General features: G+C 52.7%; 1 protein-coding gene across 4 annotated transcripts in view; it reads right to left on the minus strand.

Annotated features, from left to right (window-relative positions):
* Positions 1–390: 390 nt before the first annotated feature.
* SMOX (spermine oxidase) overlaps positions 391–17,647 on the minus strand; it is a 39,242-nt gene continuing 21,985 nt past the window's right edge. For 2 of the 4 annotated variants that reach the window (XM_076010958.1, XM_076010959.1), the window contains exons 2-7: positions 14,808–15,041; positions 10,453–10,679; positions 6,011–6,184; positions 5,099–5,858; positions 3,995–4,155; positions 391–892 (exon numbers count right to left, since the gene is read on the minus strand). In XM_076010958.1, the coding sequence (XP_075867073.1) occupies positions 755–892; positions 3,995–4,155; positions 5,099–5,858; positions 6,011–6,184; positions 10,453–10,679; positions 14,808–15,015 (1,668 nt within the window). In that variant the 5' untranslated portion in view covers positions 15,016–15,041 and the 3' untranslated portion in view covers positions 391–754. Of the gene's footprint in view, positions 893–3,994; positions 4,156–5,098; positions 5,859–6,010; positions 6,207–10,452; positions 10,680–14,807; positions 15,042–17,647 lie in introns of those variants that run through there. The other 2 variants (XM_076010960.1, XM_076010961.1) reach the window with 2 other exon arrangements.

Below are 17,647 nucleotides of genomic sequence, written 5' to 3' on the forward strand. Positions count from 1 at the left end.
GAAAACAGTGGCCATACCATCTACCTTCCCAGAGGCTCAAAAGCAGTCACCTCCGTGGCCAGGTGACATAGTTAATAATGCACACCTCTGAGTTGGCATAGAGCCTCAGCTGGCAGCTGAACTGCCAGAACTCCCGCAGAACTGCCCTTCCCGCCAGCGGCTTGTCACCCAGTCACTCTGCGGAGTCTGGCAAAGGGCCAGCGAGCAGACCCAGGCCAGTCCTGCAGGGACACTCCACAAACAGATGGGGGTGAGGGGACACCTCTTTCCAGTAAACGCAAAAAGGGAAAGACCTTCCCTTCTAGGAGCACCGCAGGCCACGGCTCCCCCAACCACCACTCAAAGGGGGTGGGCTAAACACAGGCACAGAGGCTGAGAAAACCAGAGAAGCAGAGGGGCAGGGGGCGGTGGCCTCTTTTATTATTCCAAAATGCAAAGTATTGAAGGCACTTACAATAATGAGGCTGGGGCAGGGCAGAAAGGGAAGGACAGCGACCCCAAGGGCGGACTGGGAAGGACAGCGATGGAGCACAGAGGTAAATCAACGGGACCCACCCTAGTCACCACCCGGCACAGAGAAAAGGAAAAGCTACAGGGCCGGGTCTGAAGCCATTTAGGTCGTCTAGCTCTACAGAAGATAAAAATCCATTCTACAGAGGATTAGGAAGCTAGGAGCACACAGTGGCAAGGGACGGGGCCAGAGGTCACGAGTTAGTGGTTCTTTAAGGAACACGCTCGGCAGTGAGGACAGCCCTCAAGTCCCCTGCTGGAAGAGGTCTCGGTACATCTCAATGAGACGGGCGGCTTCGCGCTGGCCAGAGAGCAGAGCACCATGGGTGGTGGAGTAGTACTTGCGATGGGTGGCCTCACCAGAGAACAGCACCTGCATGGGCTGGGCAGGGGGAAGGGGAGGTGAGGGTTGGGGGTAGCAGAAGCCCCAAGGCTCGCCATCTGCTCCAGAATCCCCCACCCAGATTAACAGAGAGGCTTAAGCAGGCATCTGAGATGCAGGTATTGCTGCTTCCACAGGATGAGGAGTTGCCCATGCTACTAGGCCATCTTCCCCTGCTTCTTCCCCCAACATCCAGACCTCAGTTCTTTCTGTCCCAAGGCTGTTAGGAGTCCTAGCTCTGCAGTCTCAAAGGCTCCCTGTGCCTCTCACTAGTGAACTCAGGGCAAATGGTTTAACCTCCCTAAGCCTTGATTTTCTCATCTGCCAAATGGGTTTATACCACCTACTTCTGAGGGCAGTTGTAAGGATTAATTGGAATCATGTATCTAAAGCACTTAGAACCTGGAAGAACATAAGCACTTAATAAAATCAGGTGGTAATTTAACAAACCTTTATGGGGCCCCTGTTAGGGTCCAGAGACTGTTCTGGGCACTTGGAAGATAAAAGGTGACCAGGCTGCTGCTTTGTGGAGCTTCCATGCTGGTGGGGAAGCCAGACATGAAACCCAATTACTAAATAGTGTCATACATGACATGATGGGTATCTGAGCAAGGCACTGGCAGCCCAGAAAAGAGGCCCAGTGTCAGAGGCATCCCACAAAGCTTCCCAGAGGACTGGACCTTTGGACTGGTTCTTGGGCAATGCTGGGTGAATAGACAAGGACATTTCAGACAGAGGGGAAAGTAGGGGCAAAGATGCGCCAAGGCAGATCTTGTTTGGGGGACAGTGAGAATTTGGGGACAGCCAGGGCTCAACCTCAAGAAAGCAGGCTGTCTAGGTGAGGTCTAGATAAGGTACAAGTTCTTGTAGCCCAAGCTTGTTTGGATTTTATCCTAGTGCCTCTCAAACCGAATGTGCAAAGGCGCCAGCTATGGATCCCAATAGAACGCAGAGTTTTTAATTCGCAGGTCTAGGGTGGACTGAGAGTCTGCATCTCTAACAGGCTTTCACGGGAAGCTGGTGCTTGTCAGGCCATGGACCACCCACTCTGAGTAGTGGGGCTGTCTCCCACTAACAGGGAGCACACACAGGTTGTTACACTAACAGGATGTGTATATTGTGACAGAGTGCACGAGCTGCCTACTTCCACATCCACCCCTTCTCCTTTTGCCTCCTCAGTAACAAAGCCCTCATTCTTAACTGGGTTCATTGCCATCCAGAATAAAAATGATTTTGCCCAGCCTCTCCAGCAGCTAGGTCCAATCATGTGACTATGGTCTGGCCACTGAGATTTGAGTGCACTGTTGCTTAGAGACACATGACTGAGCTCCAAGGGTTCCCCTCTTTTGCCCATCTGCCATTCCTCCTCCTTCCAGCCTAAGATGCAGATGTGAGGGCTGGAGCCTCTGCAGCCCTCTTAGGCCACAAGGTGGCATTGAAAATGGGAGGCAGATACTAATGATACCCAATCCTGCCACCTGCCTCCAGATTTCCTTTTGATTCTCCTTGTTTAAACCACAGTTATGTTTATTTTGCTTTGCTTTTCATTACATGCACTAGTCTTAACTGATGCAGGTGACAAGAGATTTGCTTTCTAGAAGGATGGCTGTGGTAGCAGCAAGGGCCTTTCTGAGGATGGCTCTCTCAGTGGGGCAGGCACAGTACATGTTGGTTGAGTGAAATTTCCTTCACCAATTACACCCAAGAATTATTTTAACTATAACTGTTGAGGTTTTAACATTTGTTGTATGTGTACACTTGGTTGGGGAAATTCAAAATGTACTTTTTATGGGAGCAAAAATATATATTTTTCTCAGATTTAGTATCTGTTAGATATACAGCTGACATAAGTTTGGGCCTCAGTATTCTCATTTTTACTTTCTAAAACATATTGGGAAAACATTTCCATTGAAATAGGTGCTGTCCAAGAGAACATTCTATGATGCTGGAGATGTTCTATAGCTACACAGTCTAATATGGGAACCACTAGCCACATGTGGCTATTGAACTTGAAACGAGACTACTGCAATTAAAGAACTAAAATTTTAATTTTCTGTATTAATTTAAATTTTAATTAATTAATTTAAATTGAAAGTGGCTGATAGCTGCCATATTAGCCAGCATGGCATGGAATGGCTCAGTTTTCATAACTTTAAGAAAGCATGTCAAGTTTCCACCTGATTCCATTTTTTCTTCCAGATGTTAAGTGCACATTTTCTTCTTGTTTTCTCTTTCATGAAAAGAGCTACTCCACCTCCGCCTCACCTTCACGCCCCTTAGTGAAGGTCGCCCTTCTCCTCCTCACCCTGGACCAGGCACGCACACAAGATACGCCCGCACCCCACGCTCACCAAACGCACCCCACGCTCACCAAACGCACCCCACGCTCACCAAACGCACCCCACGCTCACCAAACGCACCCCACGCTCACCAAACGCACCCACGCTCACCAGACGCACCCCACGCTCACCAAACGCACCCCACGCTCACCAAACGCACCCCACGCTCACCAAACGCACCCCACGCTCACCAAACGCACCCCACGCTCACCAAACGCACCCCACGCTCACCAGACGCACCCCACGCTCACCAGACGCACCCCACGCTCACCAGACGCACCCACACTCACCAAACGCACCCACACTCACCAAACGCACCCCACGCTCACCAGACGCACCCCACGCTCACCAGACGCACCCACGCTCACCAAACGCACCCCACGCTCACCAAACGCACCCCACGCTCACCAAACGCACCCCACGCTCACCAAACGCACCCACACTCACCAAACGCACCCCACGCTCACCAAACGCACCCCACGCTCACCAAACGCACCCACACTCACCAAACGCACCCCACGCTCACCAAACGCACCCACGCTCACCAAACGCACCCCACGCTCACCAAACGCACCCCACGCTCACCAAACGCACCCCACGCTCACCAGACGCACCCCACGCTCACCAGACGCACCCCACGCTCACCAGACGCACCCCACGCTCACCAGACGCACCCACACTCACCAAACGCACCCACACTCACCAAACGCACCCCACGCTCACCAGACGCACCCCACGCTCACCAAACGCACCCCACACTCACCGCCGTCTTGGAGCTCTCTGTGTACGGCAGGGGTTTGGCCAGCTTCTCCACGTCCGCCCCACTCGAGCCCACCTGCGTGTATGAATAGGAGCCTCGGAAGTAGGGGTTGCTGCCCCAGGCCGAGCGCAGGATTCGACGAGGTTTTGGAATGTTTGGGTTCCCTGTTGGGGAGTCAGAAAAGCCAAGGAGAGGGACGATAAGACATGGCTGCACACAGGAGACATCCCTGAACGGACACTGCTCACTCCACCTCTAGGGCCCCAGGAAGACCAGGCTGCTGGGGGTGGGGGGGGCACGCATGGAGGACAGGGAGGGGAGAGGGGGCCAGGCTCTGGCTGTGTACCCAGTCAGCACCTGTTTGTGACCCCCAGAAAAACACCCCTTATCTCTCAGGGCCTTCATTTTCCTATCTTAAAAAACAGTACAGGCCGGAGTGGTGGCTCATGCCTGTAATCCTAGCACTCTGGGAGGCCAAAGTGGGAGAGTCGCTTGAGGTCCGGAGTTTGAGACCAGCTTGAGCAAGAATGAGACTCTGTCTCTACTAAAAATAGAAAAAATAAGCTAGGTGTGGTGTGTGAGCCTATAGTCCCAGCTATTTGGGGGGCTGAGGCAGGAGGATTGCTTGAGCCTAGGAGCTGGAGGTTGCTGTGAGCTAGGCTGACGTCACAGCACTCTAGCCTGGGCGACAGAGCAAGACTCTGTCTCAAAAAAAAAAAAAAAAACACATTACAGATAATCATGTTTCTCCTTCTAACATCCGGGGTTCTTGTGAGGCCCTCCTGGAATAATGGGTGAAAAAAACATTCACCTAAAAGTATCAGAGTACAACATAAATCTAACTCTTAGCAAGCAGCAGAGAATGAGTAGGAAGTGGGCAACTGGCAGTGACGTCTGAGTATTTTACCATCAGCCCCTAAAAAGAGAAGAAATGCAGTGCCCATGGTTTGGAGTGTCTGGGAGCGGCAGCAATTCAGGAGCCTGAGTCTGAGCGCGGCACCCCGCAGCGGCTCCGCGGTGGACACAGCACCTGCGCCTCAGTGAGCGGAGCTGCGGGGTCTGGCAGAGGGCGCAGGTGGAGGAGGGGCCAGGTGGGAGCGGGCGCACCTGTGAACTGACGCAGCATCTCGGTGCAGATCTCGGCCACCGCCTCGTCGTCGCACCTCTCCATGACGAGGGCCTCCTCCCCGCAGATCCAGCCGCTCAGGACGTGGCCGTAGCGCTCGGGCGGGTAGAGGACGTCGAAGCCGCAGATCTTGCGGTACCAGAGCTCGGGCGGGTAGGTGAGGGTGCGGCTCTCCGCCTCGTCCTCCCACACAAACTGGAGGCTGTTGCACTCGGGGCCCCAGAAGGGCTCCTCGAACTCGAGAAAGATCTTGTCGGTGGTGCCGATGCCCAGGCGGTGGATGGCGGCCACCTTCTCCGCGGGCAGGCCCGGCCGGAAGAAGCTGGTGTACTGCCTCTTGAGCACGCCCAGCGACACGGTCACGATCACGTGGTCCGCCGGGATCATCTCGCAGTCCTCGCACTCCACCACCACCGGCCACTGCTCGTCCTCGTCCCGCCTGCGCCCCGGGGCCTCCTCTCCTCCCCGGCTGCCCTCCCCAGTGTCGTGATTGTGGTCGCCCTCGCCCCGGGGCTCAATCTCGGGGCCCCGGGGGCGGGCCGAGGCCTGGTCCCAGTGGACGCAGCGGACGGGCTTCCCCAGCTGGATGACGTGGGCGGGGATGCCGTCGGCCAGCAGCTCCACAACCTGCATGAAGCCCGAGGGGATGACGTGGTGGGCGCCGGGGATCTCGGTCCACTCCCCAAAGGCGCTCAGGGACACCTCGTCGATGCTGTGTGAGCTGCTCTCGCAGCTCTCCACCTGCAGGAAGACCCAGGGAGAAGCCAGGTGACCGCTGGGGCTGGGCACGGGGAGGAGCAGGACCTCCGAGCAGCGTAGCCCTCCTTGGACCCAGTTGCCCCCAGAATCAGTCTTCCTCACTCTGGCACCTGCACGCGAGACAGCAACGATACCTTCAGGTACTGCTGGATCATGGCGAGCTTCAGCCGCTTGGTGGCCTCCGGGTCGTCAGGGTCATCCCTGATGCGGTTGCGCACCTCCTCCCGGGTGAACACCCCCACGCTGTTCTGGCTTTCAGCGTTGACAGGTTTATCATGGCGGAAGAACTCCTGGGTCAAGTTATAGACCTGCCCGAGAGACCCCAGGAGACTGAAAACACACTCCCTCATCACACCTCCCTCTCAAAGAAGGTGGGCCCCGCCTCAAAAGTCACCCGCTCCCAGCTGTCCCCCAATGCTGCACTGAGGCTGTGCCCAGCAGAGCCACGCTCAGGGATGGCGAGCTGCCCGGGCTGCCTGCTCCCCACGTCCAGCTCGTGAGCAGGGTGGGACGGCCCGGGAGGCTCCCCTGCTGGGCCCTCACTGAGAACAAAGTGAAACAGTTGGAGCTCATGGGTACGAAACCACCCCCGCCCCGCCGGCTCTGCACACGTCTACATGGGCTCCATCTCCCACTGGAGTATGTGGACCTGCACACATTTACTTTTTCCAAGAACCATGCCCACGCCTCTTCCCCTGCCTCCCCGCCACCCCGCCACCCCCACCCAAGCATGTCTGCTTTGCTCTCTCCCAAGAGGACAGTCTGGAGCTGTGGACTGGCCAGTATTTGGGGGAGAGGGAGCAAAAGGGGGCTCTTAAATCCAATGCCTCCGAGACACCTCCCAGGCCTGCCCAGGTCCATACAAAGTACCCTCAGGCCTCAGCCACTTGTAAGGAAGACGGGATGCGGAGGGGAGGAAGGAACATGGCAGGAATGATGTCGAGGAAGCCTGAGTGTGCCGAGGAATGGAAAGACATTTCCCGGGCATATTTCAGCAGAACTCCAACCCACACCTGATAGACAGATACTGATGATCAGTCCCTTGGAACAGGGTCCCACAGTCCTCCCCCCACCTGCCTGGTCTTGAGCCCCCAAACATGATGGAGGACTCCCTGAATAAATAAGCCAGTGCAGAGGCAGGTGTGGGATCCCCAAGAGGCAAGGTCTGGGCCCCAACACCCACTGGGCTCTGTGCAAGACACAGGCTGTAACATGAGCAAGACAGACAGCCCCCGGCCCCTGTCCTCACTCAAGTTAGGGAGACATTCCCCAGCTGGACTGCTTCTACATGAGGTACTACAATAGGAAAGAACCCAGAGACTGTGAGATTAACCCAGACAAGCCTGCACTGTCAGGAGGCAGCCAGGTTGGTAGTGGGGTCGGGGAGCACTTCAGAAAGAGGAATTGCATACTCAAAGGTAAGAGAGAGACACAGATGCATTCAGGAAACTTGAAGTGGTTTGGTCTTGCTGGAGTGGGCAGCAGGAGAAAGTTACAAGAGCCAACTTTGGAAAGGCAGGCAGGGGTTGAGGCATAAAGCACTATGACTTCATTCAAGGCCCTGGCATCCCTGAAGGGCCATGAGCAGGAAGGTGGCATGGTCACACGCCCACTGCTGTCATTCCCAGGACAACGGCAAACAGAGGCTCTTTGGCTGGGTCTCTGTGGCTGAGTTGATTGGTGGTTTGTTCCCCTTCCTAAAGGGACTGTGAATTCAGTGGCACACATTCACAGGAATGTCTGTCCCACCCCCAGCCCTGGGGTACAGCCCGGGCCACAGGGTGAAGGAAGGGGACAAAGACGATTGATGTCCACCACTCCCCACCCCGACCACTCCACTCAAGGGAAAGGCCTCCACATGAGCTAGAAACATGAATTAAACATGTCTCTGAAGTCTAACTTACAAAAAAGAAAATGAGTTAAATTGTTCTGTCTTTCCTCCATACAGTCACGAGATGCGGGGTGTTTAGCCTTAGCTGGAGTCCTCAGCAAATTCCTCACCCAGGACCACTGCCAAGGAGTCAGGCTTTCAACTCGCCTCCTCCTCGCTGGGTTTTTCCCTTGGGTGATAAGCAACATGGTAGCCAGTCCTCAGCTTGTTAACTAGAGGCCAAAATGCCCAGCGGAGGGATAACAAATTTAGTCTATCAACATCAACATGATTCTTTGTGTCAGCCACTAACTAGGAGTCTTCACAGAACATGGGCTTGTCACATGGGTGCAGTCTCCTCTCCTGGGTTAATTCACATCTTCCCAATGTGATCCAAAAAAAATGGGACAGGTCTGTGACAGCTAATAATACTCATCCCAATTCTCATTAAGCACTTTTAAGTGCAGAAGTTGATGATGATCTACTTTTAGAGACATTTAAAAGAATAAGTCATACCACTCACGGTGGCTCACGCCTGTAATCGTAGCACTCTGGGAGGCCGAGGCGAGAGGATCACTTGAGGTCAGGAGTTCGAGACCAGCCTGAGCAAGAGTGAGACCTTGTCTCTACCCAAAATAGAAAAAAATGAGCCGAGCATGGTAGTACATGCCTATAGTCCCAGCTACTCAGGAGGCTGAGGCAGGAGGATTGCTTGAGCCCAGGAGTGAGAGGCTGCAGTGAGTTATGATGACACCACTGCACTCAACCCAAGGCAACAAAGCGAGATCCTGCCTCAGAAAAAGGAAAAAAAAAAAAAAGTCATGGGCCCTGAAAGCCATTCTCAAGAAACATCCATATTCAAAGCATTCACAATAACTTGAGAATCAGGGTGTGACTGATTCCCATTAGACCAGGAAGGTCTACTTAGGAGAATACTAGTTCTTATCTGATCATTATTAATAATTTGGTCTCTGTAATCCCAGCACTTCAGGAGGCCAAGGTAGGAGGATCTCTTAAGGCCAAGAGTTCGAGACCAGCCTGGGTAACACAGTGAGATCTTGTCTCTACAAAAAAATTTTAAAACAAAGTTAGTCCTACTTGGGAGGCTGAGGCAAGAGGATCACTTGAGCCCAGGAGTTCAAGGCTGCAGTAAGTTATGATTATGCCACTGCACTACATCCTGGGCAATAGAGTGAGACCATTTCTCTAAAAATAAATAAATAAATAAGTCAGTCTATTTGCATGTGAGAACACACACTACGAGGGGACTATACCTAACACACCTTGTCAGCGCACGCACACAAGATACTGAGTGTTCCTGTCCTTCTCAGAGCAGGGACTACCCCAAAGCAGGGTCATTTCTCCTTTCTCATGCCCAGAGATTAGAAAATGCACAACAGATGCTTGCTGGTCAATTTACTGACCTGTAGTGAAAGATTACTGTACCATAAATGACAAGCTAGCAGAAGACAAGGCCTACATATTACTTTGCTAATTCAGTGCAGTTCACAAAACCACTAAAAAATACTAAAAATATTAATAAGTTTTTAAAAATCTAAATAAGAAGGCCGGGCGCTGTGGCTCACGCCTGTAATCCTAGCTCTTGGGAGGCCGAGGCGGGCGGATTGCTCAAGGTCAGGAGTTCAAAACCAGCCTGAGCAAGAGCGAGACCCCGTCTCTACTATAAACAGAAAGAAATTAATTGGCCAACTGATATATATATAAAAAAAATTAGCCGGGCATAGTGGCGCATGCCTGTAGTCCCAGCTACTCGGGAGGCTGAGGCAGAAGGATCACTCGAGCCCAGGAGTTTGAGGTTGCTGTGAGCTAGGCTGACGCCACGGCACTCACTCTAGCCTGGACAACAAAGTGAGACTCTGTCTCAAAAAAAAAAAAAAAAAAAAATCTAAATAAGAGAAGGATGTGTACCATTGCCACTGCTATCCAACACTGTACTGAGATACTAAGCAGTGGAATAAGACAAGAAAAAGAAATAGTCTATGGCTATGCTAACCTATACAGTAGCCACTAGACACCGGTAGAAATTCAAAATTAAATAAAATTAAATACTTAGTTCCTCAGTTTCACTAGCTACATTTCAAGTGCTCAAGAGCCACATGTGGCTAGTGACTACCACACTGGATAGTTTTAGATAGGTCTAAAACATCTCCACCCCTGCAGAAGGTCCTATTGGACAATGCTGGTCTGAGGATTAGAAAGGAAAAAAACAAAATTTCTCAATTTTGTGTAGGATTATACATTTGCAATTCTAATATAGCATTAGGATATAAACTAATATAATTAATAGATATACTATTAGAATTAAAATATTTTAGCAAGGTAGCTAAAATTAACATATAAAAATCAGTTATATTTCCATATACCAGGAACAATTAGAAAATAAAGTTTTTTTTAAAATTAATTTATGAGAGCATTCGTAAAAAGAACAGTAATGACAATCACCACCACCCAATTACCTAGTAATAAATCTAACAAAAGGCCTTTTGAAGAATCATTTAATCACACATAACAATAATCTTGCCTAGCCCTTTTCCACTCATCGTGTTCATCATCCTCACATTGTCCCGTTTTTCCAAAGGCAGGGCCCAGAGAGTGTGCGAAGACACAATCAGGCTCATAGGAAACCTCCCAGGCCTCCTGATTGCCCCAGCGCCCTCACGTCCAGCTGCTCTTCTCACACCTCACCTCGTTGTATAAATCGCTGAATTCCTCAACCACGTCCTTGGGGATCCTGCGGCCGTGGTCGGTAAGGTAGCAGGCCACACCATTCTTGGAATACAGGCTGATGCGGCCCACGCTGCGCTCTCCATCGGTTGTCTTTTCCAGGAGGCCATTGGCTTCTGCTAGATGATAGACAGGATTCCCATGGGAGCCATGGATCCAGGTGGCTCCCAGCTCAAAGGTGGCGTGTCCTGAGAGTGACAACAACAGGCCCTTAGAGGGGCAGGGCCTTCTCCAGAGAGGGCCAACTCACTGCCTCCTCCTCCTCCTTCCTCCAAGAGCCTCCTTCCACCCCCATGACAGGGCAGAAGGGCTTAGAGTCCCCCTCCGGCAACCAAAGTCCTTCATGAAGAGTCCCAAGTGAAAACCACTTTACAGCAGAGACAAATGCCACCCCGAATGACTCTGTGATTTGTCCCAGAGTCACCTCAGTGGACCAATTAGAGAAGGCTGTCCTTTTTCTAAGGTGACACCAGATACCAGACCCCCTTTCCTCATGGCTGCCTCCCCACTTGGAAGATGTACTGTGGTCCCCATGGGTCCCAGTGAGACAGCAAGGTCCCCACCTGGGCTTCCTCTAATTCCTCAACATCACCAGTGGCCCCAGAATCTAAAGCCTTTCCCCAGACTGAAAGTAGTGCCCCCCAAATTCAGTGCAGGGCAGGAGAGAAGCACAAACATTCCACTTTGGAAGATTCCTCCCCAAAGCAGTCTAAAACAGACTTCTAGGAAAATTAAGCTCGCTAATCCTTTGGCACAGGTGGTGGAACCCTGAGTGTCTGGCTGCACAGTGGAGGCAACTCCTGGGTCCATGGGGCGATGGGCCTGGAAACTAGTTCTACTACCCCATCCCCCCTACTACCAGGTGCTCCGAGGCAAGCTGCCTCTGTGCCTGAGCCTCAGTTTCCTCTTCTGATGCTGCAGGGACTATGACCCATTTGTCTTCTTCCCTGCCTAACTCCCAAAGAAGTTGAAACAATGAAAAAAGAATAGATAGGAACATTTTTTGGTGTTTTGCTTTTACAGGCCTGATTCAAGATATGTGTGCTCAATTTTTTGCCAAGATAGTCACAATAATTCATTGTACACACGCCCCTTTGCAATGTGACTTTTTCATTCCTCCTGTCAGGAATTAGAGTCTGTTTCCTGACCCTTTGAATCTGGGCTGGACTTGTGACATGCTGTGATTAATAGAATGCGGTGAAAGTGACATTTGTGGTTTCAGAGTCCATGCCCCAAGGGGCCTCATGGCTTCCATTCTCATCATCCTAGAATGTGACAATCATGGAAGAAAACCCAGGCTTTTCTTCCAACCTGCTGGCACAAAAGCCTGTGCCCACCACCAGACAGATGGGTAAGGCCCTCTTAGACAAAGCAGCCCCAGTCAAGCTGCCAGATAACTGCAGCCATATGGGGAAGCCTAGGCAAGGCTGGCAGAAGAAATATCTAACTGAGTCCTGCCCAAATTGCTGACCCGCAGAATTTGAGCAAATAAAATGTTATTGTTTTAGGCCATTACATTGTGGGGTGGCTTGTTACGCAGCAATAGCTATCTGATACACTACAACAAACCACAGTATTACCCTTCACCCCAGAAACTGGGCATTCCTCTTTTTTATGCCTTCCCTTTCCTGGGATACTCTTTTTGAGACAGGGTCTTGCTCTGTCACACCAGGTAGGGTGCAGTGTCGTGATCATAGCTCACTGCGACCTCAAACTCCTAGGCTCAAGCGATCCTCCTGCCTCAGCCTCCCAAGTAGCTGGGACTGCAGGCAGGTGCCGCCACACCCAGCTAATTTTTGCTATTTTTGGTCCAGACAGGTCTCCCTCTTGTTCAAGCTTGTCTTGAACTCCTGACCCCAAACGATCCTCCTACTGGGCTCCCAGAGTGCTAGGATTACAGGCATGAGCCACCATGCCTGGTCCATAGGCTACTTCTAATCAAATTGCCAGTTACTAAATATAACACTGTGTGCCTGAATGTAACAAAAACAAGAGAAAACACAATCAACCTAACACCTCAGCCACCAAGACAATTTCCTGGTAACTCTGGAAGAAGAGGAGGAATATATCGGCCCCTTTGTCCAGGAAAAGTGGGCAAACTGGAAGGCACCAGAAGCTGGAAGCCCAGTGCCCTGCCTGCCGTGGGTTCCTGGTGGGCAGTGAGGTCACTGAATTTACAATGCTCCTTTAGAGCCTCAGGCTTGGTGCTCCCTGCCATGTCTTGCCTGGTTTGAGCTCCCAATAGGAGCAAAAGGTGACTGGCACTCTGGGGAAGGACCCAAACCCTTTCCAGAGCACAGGAGAGAGCTCCCAGTCACACAGCCACTGGGCAGCCTTTCCTGCCTCTGGATGCTCAGCAAAAGCAGGAAAGAGGTAAGAAGTTCAAGATCAGAAGCAAGATCATCTCCACACCTACCCCATCGTGTCCTTGGAGCCTCTGCCCTCAATCCCTGCTCTCACCACTGACAAGTTCACAGCTATCATTTCCTGGTGCAGCAGATCCAACTGCAGCAGGGCTTTCAGCCCTGCATGTCTGCATACATGACACATGCACACACACCCCTGCCCTGACGTGTTGTCCCCTCTCCCAGCAGAGTGCCGCCTCGATCTTCCTCACATACATCATATCTCACTACCTACCTCTTCTCACTACCTACCCAACTCCCATGATCACTGAGGCCACCCAGCTCTCTCTTCCTAGGGAGCCTTCCCACCCAATCAATAGATTGATCAATCGATCAACTGTGTAGCCGCTCAGCTTCCTGCAGCGCCATCTCTTGCACCTCCCTGCCTAGTAGCATCATCCCCCTTCGTGGCACGTCCCAGCTGTCAGCTACCACTGAGACTGGGCCATTTGGCTTCCTGTCTCCTGTTTCTATGTCAGAGCCTGAATGTCTGATCAAGACTGGAGAATCATAAACGGAGGCCCCGCTTCCCTTAGGCATCCAGCCAGCCAACGGGTGTTGGGCACAGAGTCCCGGGACCTCCCTCTGGCTGCCCCAGGTTTACGAGCGCTTTGGACAGTGCTTTCCCCCTCACTGCCAGAAGATTCTCCTGTGTGTGCCAGGGGAAGAGTGACACAACTTCACGTACGCCTTCCAGGCAATGCTCAAGGAGAAGATGCTTAATGTAATCAGAGTTTCTGCAACAAGAAATTCCCCATGTGTCATCAACCTCTGCCGATTCTACGCCTGACCAGTTACTTCTCTGAGCAAGTGGGCACAGTCGCTGCTGGCCTTGCTTCCTGGTATGGGAACACGCACAGACACAAAATCCTCCAGACGGTCCACGTAGCCCACACACTCCAGACCACCATACCATGTGTGGTCATTTTCATGGGCCCCACCCGCTCAGCCACTGAATGGTCAGACCCCATGCTGGCTGGGAAGCCCTGGCCTCCAGCTGCATTTCAGACAATGTCCTCATTCTCTGGGACCCCTGGCAAAACTCTGCCCACGCCCTGGGGCAAGTCTCTTACCTGGCTGCTTTCTCCAGGGTCCTCATTACTTTGTAACCTGGACAGATCCACTTTCCAGACAGGCGCAAGACCTGCCCATCACTCGCAAGGAGGCCCCAAATCCCCTTCCACCCCTGCTAACCTGAGCTCCCTAGGGCGAGTTCTCAGTCATGATACATTAATTCACACTTGAAAGTTAATGACTAGGCAGGGCACAGGCCAGCATTATTATAGGCATCATGCCTATAATGCCAGCACTTTGGGAGGCCAAAGCCAAAGGATTACTTGAGGCCAGGAGTTTGAGACCAACTTAAGGGAGAGCAAGACCCCCATCTCTACAAAAAATAGAAAAATTAGCCGGGCATGGTGGCATGAGCCTGTAGTCCCAGCTACTCTGGAGCCTGAGGCAGGAGGATCACTTCAGCCCAGGAGTTTGAGGTTGCAGTGAGCTATGATGATGACACAGCACTCTAGCCTGGGTGACAGAGTGAGACCCTATCTCAAAAAAAAAAAAAAGTTGATGACTAATAGGAACTTGCCCAATTCCACTTCTTGTGAAATGGAAACTGACCTACCCAGAGCCACAGAGTTTTGGTGTCACCTTCCTCCTAAACGCTGTGAACCCCAGGCCAGCATCACGCCAGCATTCTCCAAAAAATGGAGATCAATCAGAGCCCTACCACGAGCACCTCGGAGGGCTGCTGCGAGGGGCAAAGGAAGTTTCAGGAAAATGCCCAGGCAGGATGCATGATGGAACATTTATCCCAGGGAAGGGGCTAAAATGATATTTCAGGCAGGGACAGGGACTAGGGAACAAAAGGATGACCTTGGGAGGTGGCTAGGCTGGGCTGGCACTTACCAAGTTTCACGCTCTGCACGCGACCTCCTATGCGGCTGGAAGCCTCAAGCACAGTGACATCCGTGAAGCCCTGTTCGAGAAGTGCTTTGGCTGCAGCCAGGCCAGCCAAGCCGGCGCCAATCACCACCACACGAGGCTGTCCCCTTCTCCGAAGGCCACAACTGAGAGGGTCATCCGCACTGTCGCCACTGGATTCACAACTTTGCATACCGTCCGCACTCGCCTCCTAGGAACCTGCGGGAGGAGGGAGCGTCGCAGATCACCTGCCCCCCTGCCCCAAGGGGCACTCACAGGCTCCAGTCACACGCTGCCCTCTGGGGGAACCTCAAGTCCCCCCCCTCCCTCCCTGAGGACCTGGACAAGAAGAGCCACCTCCAAAGGATGCAGAAGGGAGGAAGGAAGAGCCAAGGGGAGATGAGAGGAAGGGAGGGGAAAAGAAAGTAAGAGAGGGATGTAGTTTGGAACCCCACCAGTGGGCAGGAGACCTGGGAGCCCATCCCCAGCTGTGCAAATCCTCAGTCCCACCCCCAAGCCTGTTAGCTACCACCTCTTCACTGACCACAGGCCTCAAAGTGGAGACAAAAGGTGGCCAGTGAGGGGATGACCAAGAAGGCCAAGGTCAGACTGACCCCAGGGCTGCTGGTCCCAAAACAGCCTAGCCCAGCCCAGCTGCTGTGGTCCAGCTTGTGCCAACCCCAAGGATGCTCACACAAACCCCAGGATACCTGCACAGACCCCAGGAAGCTCATGCCAATGCCAGGATACTCACGTAGCCCCCAGGATACTTGCACGGACCCCAGGAAGCTCACGCCGACCCCCAGAAGCTTGCACACACAATGCTGGACCCTCTGCTCTCCCTCTCCCGCCTGCCTCTCCCGTGGCACTGTCTCCCTTGCCCCTTCTCTTCTCCTCTGGCTTTCTGTTGGTCTTCACAGCCTCAATGAGGTGGCAATTTGGTGGGCAGGACATAGTCCCGCCCTCCCCCCCAAAAGTGCCACGAGGCCGGCATCCAACAAGCCTGCTATTCCGGGTAGGCTGTTTTCCCAGTCACCCAGCCCCTCGGTCACCACAAAGCAGCAAGGAACCCAGGAAACGGTGGACCATGAGGACCTGTGGCACCAGAGGCCAGACATGAAATTGACAGTTACACTAAGCCAGCTTGCTCAGAGACGCCAGACTAGGGGAGCTGATGCCCAGGAGGCCAAGGGGTCCCTGAATTTGGCCCTAGGGCTAGGAGAGGTTGCCATTCTCTTCCCAGAATGACCAGGAGGTTTTGGAGGCATCTGGGGGCCATCCTGGGGGGGGGGTTCACTCAGCTCTGATCCTGTCCTTGTTCCTTCCCCAATACAAGCAACTGAGATTCCAGTTGGCTTTGCTGGGGTTTCATTGGCTGAAGTCGCAGAATCTAATAGTATCCAGGATCTAACAGGGGACAAATGTGGGGAGGACAACAGACAACAAGGGGTATATAAAAAACTGTCACCCATACCTACTAAAGCTGCACGTGACATAGCAATCTCACTTCTACAAAAACACCCAAGAGAAAGAGGGCATATTCCACCAAATAGATACATTAAACGATGCACACAGCAGTTTTATTCATAACAACCCTTAAACAGAAATACCCGAAAAGTCCATCAACGGGAGACTAGATAAATACATTGTGCTGTATGTAGCATATTCATACAATGGAATGTTCACCAGCAACAAACAGAACCCAACTACTGATGCTCTCAACAACACACACACACCTCAAAGACATGACGCAGAGCAAAAGAAGCCAGAGATAAAAGAGCCTACATGCTGTGTGACTCCACTGACAGGAAGTTCAGGAAGGGGTAAACCGAATCTGTGAAGATAGAGGTCAGAAGAGAGGTCATAAGGAAGGGGAGATGACTAAAAAGGGACAGGAGGAAACTTGATGGGGTAGAGGAAATATGCATCTTGATTTCGGCCGTTGCACGTATACATATAAAGAAGCATTGCGTTGCACATTTAAGACGTGTGTAATTCACTGTATGTATGCATTTATGTTTACCTCGATAACACGATGCGCATCCCTGCCTTCCAATCAAGTCATCAACCAACCACAGGCCGGAGCACTGACTTCCTTCTCAGCACAACTCAAGGTCTGACCATTGAGGTTTCCACATCACTTGCACAGCGTCCCCCAACGTCATTCATCAGAGGTTTGGCAAAGGGGCTTTTTCGAAATAGGCTCAGGCCAAGAAGCTGCTCCTCCCGCCTCCCCGCCCCCTTCCACCTGCCGAGGAGAGATGCCCTGACGATGCCACCCCAGGGCCTAGACAGGGATGCCCTCCTTCCCCTCAAACGCCTCCAAACCCCTGTGACCCAGGCTGGAGACTTGGGCAGAACCGGTTTCCTAGAGGGCCAGGAGGTGGCGCCCGAGGCCCGGAGCCCCTCAGGGCAGCCTCCCCGCTCAGAGCTGGGGCTCCCCGCCCCCTTCCAGGAGAGCCTCTGTCCCTGCCTTCCCAGGGGACCAGGCCCTTTCCTCTTCCCCACTTCTCTGTCCTGACTCTCGCCCCCTCTCCTCCTGCCCCCAGAGGTGCCAGGCTGGCTCGAGTCCTTTCCTCCCCTACCTATCCCTCCCCTCCTCCCCCTCCCCCAGGTAGTCCTTCCTGCGGACTAAATTTAGAGGTGAGGATGTGGCTGCCCGCACGCACGGGGCGGGCGGGGAGGGGTCAGCGATGATGCCACTGCCGGATGTCTGCCCGCCGCTGAGCCCGGGACGCTGCGTCAGGTTTGTAAACACGCTGGCTGCGTGCTCCTGGAGGGCCCCGCGCCAGCTGCTACGGTGACGCCACTGCCACAGGGCACCC

The sequence above is a fragment of the Microcebus murinus genome, chromosome 16 (genome assembly GCF_040939455.1).
Source record: "Microcebus murinus isolate Inina chromosome 16, M.murinus_Inina_mat1.0, whole genome shotgun sequence".
Taxonomy (NCBI): domain Eukaryota; kingdom Metazoa; phylum Chordata; class Mammalia; order Primates; family Cheirogaleidae; genus Microcebus; species Microcebus murinus.